A 9570-nucleotide genomic window follows, 5' to 3' on the forward strand; every position below is an offset into this window, starting at 1 on the left:
ACGGAGAACACGGAACAAACTATAGAAAGAACTGCACATCGGAGACGTCAGGGAAAGCTGGAAGTAGTGCACTATCGTTCAAGTCATGTTCGCACCTTCCTAGACAAGCACCGAAGGCGTTTAGAGAGGTGCAACATGCTTTGGGTAGCTAGACCAGAGCTTAGACTACATTAAGCCTGGAAAAAAAGCAAGAAAGCTTGCCAGCACTGGGCTTGGAGCCTCGTCTGAACCAATTTGAAAAAAAATAAAAGCCAACACCGAATTGACTAGCCAAGTTTGCAGTGTTTGGGAATGCTGAGCTCTCCTGGCTAGCCAAATCTGTGCCTGGAGTGCAAACCACAACAGTTTCAAACACGACTCGGGACCCAGTGCCACCTAGAGCATGCTTTATAACAGAATTCAAAATATCCATTCACACATCAAGCTGCTTTCTCCTGTTGCATCATTTAGTACATACTTTAAAAGCTGACCTCCCACCAGTACAACTGCGTCGGGTAGAAGAGGGTGGGTGTTTGATTTTTTTTTTTTTTTTCACATCTCACATAATCCCCTTCAGTAGCAGCACAAAGCCTTGAATTATAATTTTGTCCGTTGGGACGCTACTGATCTCAGAATGCTTTAGCTGCTGTTTTCTGTCTCTGGCATTTCCAGAATTCAAAGAAGAAAAAAAAAAAAAAAAAAAGGGTAAGTAGGAAGCTTACTCTGCAAACTTCAATTTAAAACCTTTAACTCAGGAATAAAGCCTGATCATGCTACCTGAAGGTAGCAATGCAGTGGCCTGTCACCTCTGAGAAGATCCTTTGCTAGTGGAAAAGCACCTAGCATGCCTGCTCGTGTCCTCAGGCCACACATACCTTTAAGAATCTTAAGCCATAGTTAATAAACAGTGACTTGCATTTTTCAGAAAGGTATGTTGTCACACACCACGCTCTCCACACCTCAGCCTGGTCTTCAGGCCCGGCAGCAGAGTGCCATCTGTCCTACAGCAGCACGACCAGACTGAGCAGATGCTTTGGACAAAGGAAGTCACATTTGCTCGTTCAGGTTTTTCTAAACCACGTGGTTCCTGATTTGAAAGTAAAGATTTGCAAATCTCTGGTAATCCTCAGACATTCCCTCAAAATGTCGACAAAAGGTCCAGTTCAAAAAAAAGCCTCAGGAGAGCTATTGCACATTTGTAGGAGCTGGCCTAAATATCTTCCTGAAGATCCAGGCTTTGGAAGAAGGGATATTTTAAAAACTGGTATCAGTGTACATTGGAACACTGGCACAAGTGTCACCTACTCTTGGTTTTAATTGTAAGGGCGACAAGTAAACACCAACACATAGAAAAAAAAAGAAAACAAACAGCATTTCACAGAGCGAGGAGTTAGAGGTGAAGCTGCAGCTAGTGTTTTGCAGTCGAATCTCGAGGATAGAATTCAGCCAGCGTTGTCTGAGGAATCCTCTTCAACATCTCCTTGGGGAAGATTCGCAAAAGCTGCCATCCAATGTCCAAGGTCTCGTAAACAGTGCGATTTTCATAGGGACCTGCAGAAAGCAACCACAGCCTGAACTACGGGGCAGGAAGGGGTCTCCCCGCCAGGCAGAGCTGAGGACGAAACCTTCCAGGTGTTACGGCGGACTGGGACGCTCGGAAACACTCACCCTGAGCAATGAAGTTCTTCTCAAACTTCTGCAGAAACTCCAGATAAAGAAGATCATCTGAGGTAAGAGCTTCCTCACCAACTACAGCTTTCATCGCCTGCACATCCTTTCCGATAGCATAGCAGGCGTACTAGGAGGGACAGAAACAGAAGTGCTGTTACCTTGATCCTCCACGTAACAAGTTCTGTTTGAACTCAAAGGGGCTCACTAAACAGTCAGTGCTTTAAAGCAGCCTCAGGAGCGTTCTCAATCGCATTCCCTTTACAGGCTGTTTGGTAAAATGTCTATTGGAAATAGGATTCTGCTTCTCTGAAGAGGTTTCTACATACCAGTTGGTTGGATACATCTGCATGATCCTTCCTGGTCATGCCCTCTCCAATAGCTGACTTCATCAGTCGAGACAAGGAAGGCAAGACGTTAATAGGTGGGTAAACCTGGAGGAAAAAAACATCCAAGAATTTCAACATTAATACTTTATAAAGTACAGAGTAAACTTAAATGCGTTCTAACTGGTGTGGTACACACCTGTCTGTTATGCAGCTGCCTATCCACGTAGATCTGTCCCTCAGTGATATACCCAGTCAAGTCAGGGATAGGATGAGTAATATCTGCGGAAAAAAAAAAAAGTTTGACAGTTTTCAGACCTTTTATATCCATTCTAGCTCTGATGAGGCAGGTTTTTGCCATTAAGTGACTTCAAAAGTAAAATGCCATCAGTCAGTACCCCCACATATCACTACATGCTCTTATGTGAGGATTAGAGCTGTGAGCACTGACAGGGAGCTGGAAAACAGTCCTGAAGTCTGAGACAGGCAAAGCATTTCTCGTGGCAGTGCAGACACAGAAGGCAGCCGAGAACTGCAATAGTCAAATGGAAACCTAAAGGCCACAGGACCTCCTATCTTGCTGCGTGTCCAAAATAACGCAGGATGCTCTAAAGGAGTCCTTGCAAGGGCTGTTTATTAAGAACACTTGAAAATAAAACTCACCATCGTTGGGCATGGTAAGAATAGGAATCTGAGTAATGGAGCCATTTCTGCCTTCCACACGCCCAGCACGCTCATATATAGTGGCCAAGTCAGTGTACATGTAACCCGGGAAGCCACGGCGGCCGGGCACTTCCTCTCTAGCTGCCGAAACCTGAAGCAATCCAGAAAAACGTTTCCAAGAAGTCAGATCACTCACACAGACCTGCTGTCTCCCCTAATCATGCTACATCGATTTAAAGTACCTCTTCCCGCAGGGGATACCAAAATACAGCGAGACGACCCCCTGTTAAGAGAAGTACATCCCCACAACCACGTATGAGGAGATGCTGAGGCAAACCTGGGGCTGTAATATCCAACGGCCGAGCGCCGCCAGCCAGGTAAGCTCAGCTCTCACAGAAGCAGTGAGTAACTAAAGGCCTCGCTGGCTATTTAAGTGCGTTGTAATGACTACTACTGTCACAGCTTCGGCAAAAGTTTACATTCTCACTTCGTACCACAAACCCTTCCTGCCAACACCCAGCACGCGAGTTCGTAATCACGTACCTCTCGCAGAGCTTCCGCGTAGGAGCTCATATCTGTCAGAATGACCAACACGTGCTTCTCACACTGATACGCCAAGAACTCTGCTGTTGTGAGAGCCAGACGAGGCGTGATAATGCGCTCAATGCTGAAACGGAACAGCGCGGCAGTATTAATGACAAGTGCTTTAAGGCTGCAAGGTAACAGTCTGAAGTCACAAATACTTTAAAACCCTCTGAAAACCTGCTACCAACGGGAGCACCAGCATTTCATCCTTAACTTCGTTGCAAAACATCAACGTAAGTGACAGCTGGCAGGACACCGGTGAGGCTTCAGCTTCCCGTTTACTTGTTCTCCTCAGCCTTTTCCCAACAGCTACTTACGTTGGATCATTGGCCAAATTCAGGAACAGACACACGTTGTCCATGGACCCATTTTCCTCAAAGTCTGATTTGAAGAACCGAGCAGTTTCCATGTTCACCTAAATCACAACATTATGGCATCAGTTCCAGACCAGATTTTAGGTTACTACATTTTCGCATTGTATTAAGGTCTAACCACCACATTAATAATCCATAAGCAAAGCTCTCTATCACAAAGACTCCCCTAAATTCCCAACATAATGAGTTATTTCTAGAAGAATGAGTTATTTCTAGAATTCCAGGCTAGAGATTAGGGTATTTTATCCTGATCAGACACATTGCTCCAGTACTTCTGACCATCGGGGATTTTCAGCCATTCAGCCAAACCATTTAGCACTTTCAGTTACATACATAAGATCTACTTAAAATACTTCCCAAAAAGTGATGTTCAGCTACTCCCAGCATTGTCTTATTTATTAGCCAAGCATCATTTCTCTCCAATAGTGATGACTTACACCCATAGCAGCAAACACAATGGCAAAGTTCTCTTCACTGTAGTCCATCACATCTTTGGATTTCTTCACCAAGCCAGCTTGGCGACATATCTGAGCTGCAATCTAGGGGAAAAAATGTTTCACTCTGTATATTTGATGCTTTTACATAGAATTTAACTTGGTTTACCCTTTAACCTCAGCGAAATGCAAGCCACTAACTGTTTAGAGAGTAGCTTTGGATACTCACCTCATTGTGGGGCAAGCCAGCAGCTGAGAATATGGGGATTTTCTGGCCCCTGGCAATACTGTTCATACCATCTATAGCAGAAATGCCAGTCTGGATCATTTCTTCTGGGTAGATACGGCACTGGGGATTGATTGGCTGACCTGTAGTTTTGAAGAGAACACACGTTATTCCATGTACATGTCTGAAGCTCAGTCAGAACACTGACCTGGAGCATTGATCTAAGGCTCATCTCAAAAGGTGCAAACCCCACCATCAGGCCAACAAATCTTTACATGCTCCTGAGCCTTTTGTAGATCCCAGGACTCTGGCATTCTGTGGTCATGCAAATGGCAAGAGGGCTTTCAAGAAAAGCCTGTCAGCTTATCTGCTTTTTATCTTTGGAGGCTGTATGATTAGGATAGTCTACAAATACTTGAAAGAACAGCCTCCAAACATTAAACAGTTTTATTCTGCTACCTCCTGTATAAATTTGGTACCATTTGTATAAATTTGATTTGAGTTTGATGCCACACACGTACTTAAAAACAAGATTAAACTCTGCCTAACAATTAGATCCTACATTCAAAATCAAATCTGTTGTAACATTCAGAAATCCGAAACACCAGATTTGTATTTAATTCCACACCAGGAACGGATTAAGAACATACCCATTATGTCAAGAAAATCTTCAGCCAAAACAATGGGGCCTCTGTCTATAGGTTTTCCTGATCCATTAAATACTCTGCCTACAAGAAACAGCAGTAAAATCAAAATGTAAATTACTAAGTTAGCATGTGATAAGTCTGTTCATTCTTCAAAGCATTATGCAAGTACTTACCAAGCATATCCTCAGAGACAGGGGTTCGGAGAATATCCCCCGTAAACTCACAAGACGTTTTCTTAGCATCAATACCTGAGGTTCCTTCAAATACCTGTAAATATACCAGAAGAAAAAGGACTAAATATTGTGCTTTACAAAATAACACACTAGAGTGCTGCTTCACAGCTTGAGAACTTGATCAGCCACAGGGCAGAAAAACAAGGCAGTCCTCTGCAAGCAAAGAATTTCAAGAGCTGCTACAAGACATCACCTTAAAAACCTACTTTAAACAAAAATGATGAAGTGTATCAGCAGCAACCAACAAACCTGGTGCCATTCCTTTGATCTCAAGTATCTCCCTTCGCCAACAGGGTAAAGTTCTTCAGATAAGGATAATTAATATTAACAAGAGACGGCTGCTTAGAAGAAATACCTGCACCCACGTAGCACAGGAGTTGATCTTGAATCTAACAAGTGCACAACTACAGTACAATTCCTTTAATCTAGCAGCAAAGAAATCTAGGGGAGGGATGCAAATAAAAAAATGTCACTGTACTCCAGTTTTCAATCTTCTAAAATTATTCATGCCACTTGCACTCGGAATAAGTAGGTTTTTTGGTTTGTTTTTTTTTTTTTTAATTTACAGTACCAGAAGAACACATCACAAGATAAATCTGACGTGGCTCAGACACACGCTGATTCATACAATTTTTTTCTGTTGCAACAAGAGACACTCCTGTCCCTAGTCATACCTGAACCACAGCTTTGGAGCCACTGACTTCCAGAACCTGCCCACTTCTTCTTGTGCCATCAGGAAGAGTCAAGTGGACAATCTCTGCGTACCTAGGAAACTGAAGATGAGCAAGAAAGATGGTGGAAAGCGTTAAACAGTCATGAAAGAAGTTATCTTAAGCTTAACAGCTACTCTATTTTTAAAAACAATTTTATCATCAGAACAAAACTCATTCCAAGGCAATTAAAATTTATCAGCCTAACGTCATTTTTACAGGGACTACACAACATTTGCTCAGAGTTAGAGGCTGCAGAAAGAACTAAGAGAAACCCTTCCAAAAACCCCAACAGTCCTGAAATACTAAGGGAAAGCCACGACGTGGCATCTGACAACAGGAAGAGAAAGCTGGTTGTTGCCCGGACAGCACCAGTCGCTCACCTTCAACAGTAACTGCCCAGCAATGTGAAAACAAGCCCAAAATTCCCTTTCACAGAACACTTGTGCTTTGGTAACAAGAAGGTCAAGAACAGAGCGAATAGGTATGTTTCTGCATTCAAGTTTAGACAACATTTTGAGGATTTTGGTAAAACCAAAACACTGTTTCCTTTCTTTCCCCCAACAGTCCCCACAACTCTCCCTTTCATGGACACGGACACCTCTCCTTACAGCAATTTGCATATTGTCATTTCTCTCAGCAGTCAGAAACGTATTAAAATTGCTCAGTGGACCGATGAATTTCGCAACAGTCTGGCTTTAACCTGCGACAGCTTTTCCTGTAAACCTTCCCTCGAAAAGTTTCATTCATTAAGCACCTGAAACTTTACCTTCACTTGATCCAAGATAACCAGGGGACCATTCACACCCGATACAGTTTTATAAGCTGAAAGAAAGCAAGTCACAAGTCAGGTACTTCCTCAGACCATTTGAAATATCCTACATAAAGTTTTCAAAGCTTCATTCCTATCACCAGGCCCAACTCTGCAGATTTTGGGCCCAGCTCTGTACCACTCCTATGGTTGTTATGAACTCTACAGGAAGGATTAGGTACTGAATTGTGTGGCCAGCACTTTTTGCCTTTACTTGCAATGCACCTGAGGGAATGTGAAGATATAAAATACTGCCATTGTCCCGTCTGTCACAGCAATACACTGATGCAAGCTTGTATCCAGGGGTAATTTGAGTGCCACCAGAAACACCAACACTATGTGACGTTGACATTGGACATTAAGGAAGATACACAACTGCAGGATCTTTAAAAAACAGGGATAACAACATCTGAAATTTGTGATAAAGGAGTAATCCTGGGTGTCACTGCTAGTTATGTCCAACGAACGGTAAGAAGACCTTCGTATCAACACTCAACTTCAAGGTTTGGTTCTTTTAACCACAGAATCATCCTGCTCCATAACACTGAAACAGCCCATGTGAAAGCCTGGACTTGGCAAAGCAAGAAGATCTCATGCTCAAAAGCCGAGCAGCAGACCTGCTACAGTACGTTGTGGGTTTTGGCACGCTGCTAAAAGGAAACCTTATAACATCTTTCCTGTCTCCTGAGAAAAGTTCAATGCACTACACCGCAAAAGGTTGAATTTCACCTTAGCCAAACTCCTCCTACTCTTGGGTTATCCTGGTTTAACCTCAGGATTGACACCTGATCGGAGGCCACAGCCAGCTGGCTCATCAGAGGCTCCTGTCTCACACAGCAGCAGCTCACGCATCAGCACTACAGACAACTTCTGAGGTACCGTGTGCCCAGAGCTCATCACTCTGCGACCAGCCCCGAGAAAAGCTGTGAGAAGGTAGTAAAGGTGCCTCCCGCCTTGCTCCAAGGACACGCTGGTGTCCCAGCTAGAGCCCAGCATCACTTGCTCCACAGTTAAAAGTAACCTTGAGTCAGAGCTTTATCAGGGTCACAAGGAGCAGTGACCAAGAGAGTGACTGTTAATCACTTACCCCTGGGAGGGAAAAATTGAACAAGTGGAGGCATTTGCAGAACAGGAGAGCCACCAACACCCTTTCCTGGTCACGCTGCAAGGCAGAGGAAACAGGCACTCGTGGTACTGGAAAGATCACAAATCCACCAGCACCAGGCCACAGGGAATCACCTGGTTTAGGCACTTCAGCCTGCCCAAGGCACGCTCACCACGCGCTGTCTAGACTGCCAACAAGGCGGTATTTACACTGAGGGAAACAGTTTGCACTGTTGCAATGTAATCTCTTAAACAGCAACAATCACAACTGCATTAGATAAGGTTTGAGGGTCACCGGGTGCGTATGATGGTCTGAGGCTGGAACTCCTATTTCTCGGTTTTAACTCTTGTCAAAATCCTGCTCCGTTCACCCGAGCAAGGAGAACTACACTGACATTATGCTACGAAGAGGACTCTGCTCAGACTGCCAGCGTTTGCAGCCCACTGTTGACAAGAAATGGAAAGCATTATCTTGAGCAAAGCACTTCATCTCATGACTGTCTCATGAGCGAGCGCTTCCTCTTCAGCCAGCAGGAGAGGGCTTACACTCCTCGCTTTGTCGGCAAGAAAACAGTTCCCTGACATCAATCTGCATCAGTTCCCCTTGAAGGCAGCTCGCCACTGCCTCAGAACTCCTGTTTCCAGTGAGATCAACCAGTTCTATGACAAAAACAAAAAAGCAACAGCAGTGTTTTTCATCTCTAACCTGCAAGCGATGTCAGTTTGGGCAAAAGCCAAACTCTACACAGAAAAACACGAACTGAAAATGAAGCCACCTCATCCCCAGCCTCGGCAGAAGCCTCGGCTCCACCGTAAGCCTCGGGGGAGCTGGAATTGTAACGATCCATTTGGCTGCCGAACCTGACTGACATTTGCAAAGAAACCAGCCCAGAGCAGCTCCCCAGCTGCCACCCAGCCAGCTCAGGTGTGCGTGTGGAGTCACCCCTGGAGCAACCACCCAGATCAAAAAAAAACCCCACCACCCAAAGCCCGCACCTTCAAACAACCCCCTGCTGCACCGCGATAAAGGGTTTTTCACAAGGCTACTGCATTTCCCCTTTTCCACCAGATTTCTCAACTCCGTTTTAAAGGAACAGAACCCGCAGCACCACCAGCAATTTACAGCAACTTCCAGTTCCTGCTCAAAACGCGAGCTCAGGCCACGGGCACCGCCGTGCCCAGCACGGCCCGGGGGGGGGGGCGACAGGCCCGGGGGGGGCGATCCGGGTGCGCAGAGGCCCGGCCCGCGCACGGCCCCGCGGCCGCTAAAAGCCCAACTCGAGCTGCAGCACCCCCCGACCCCCCCGGGGCACCCGCAGGAGCGGCCCAAGCTGCGGGTCGGTCGGTCCGTCCGTCCCTCCCGCCCGGCTCCGGGGCGGCCGGGCCTTGGCGTGCGGCCCACCCGGGCCGGGCCCCCCCCCGCCGCGGCGTCCCGCCCGCCCCGGGCCCGCACTCACTGAGGCGCGGCTGGGAGAGGTAATCGCGGGTGAGGGCCGCCACCTGCTCCCGCGGCCCGCCGGGCCCGGCGCCGTTCACCAGCCCCCGCACCGCCCGCACCGCCGCCATCTTCTCCGCCGCCCCGGCCCCCCGCGCCGCCCCGCGCATGCGCTGATATAGCGCCGCCCGCGCGCGGCCCCGCCCCGGAACGGAACGGGGGGGGGGGGGGGGGGGAGCTGGCCGGGGTGCTGGGGGGGGCACCGGGGAGGGGGGGAGAACGGGGAAGGAAAAGGAAGAGGAAAAGGGGAAAAAGAAAAGGGAAAGGGAAAGGAAAAGGAAAAGGAAAATGAATAAAAGGAAAAAAAGAAAAAAA

At 46.7% G+C, this 9570-nt stretch overlaps 1 protein-coding gene across 1 annotated transcript; it reads right to left on the reverse strand.

Moving 5' to 3' along the window:
- Positions 1-1252: 1252 nt before the first annotated feature.
- Positions 1253-9342, reverse strand: ATP6V1B2 (ATPase H+ transporting V1 subunit B2). The gene is made up of 14 exons (XM_074928541.1): positions 9218-9342; positions 6615-6670; positions 5810-5908; positions 5076-5169; positions 4906-4983; positions 4259-4398; positions 4033-4134; positions 3539-3636; positions 3180-3303; positions 2637-2787; positions 2173-2255; positions 1977-2081; positions 1648-1777; positions 1253-1530 (listed from the first exon to the last, which is right to left on the reverse strand). The coding sequence occupies exons 1-14, from the start codon at positions 9324-9326 to the stop codon at positions 1388-1390; spliced, it is 1512 nt and encodes a 503-aa protein (XP_074784642.1). The 5' UTR covers positions 9327-9342; the 3' UTR covers positions 1253-1387.
- Positions 9343-9570: the final 228 nt, after the last annotated feature.

Source organism: Athene noctua, chromosome 28, assembly GCF_965140245.1.
Source record: "Athene noctua chromosome 28, bAthNoc1.hap1.1, whole genome shotgun sequence".
Classification (NCBI taxonomy): Eukaryota; Metazoa; Chordata; class Aves; order Strigiformes; family Strigidae; genus Athene; species Athene noctua.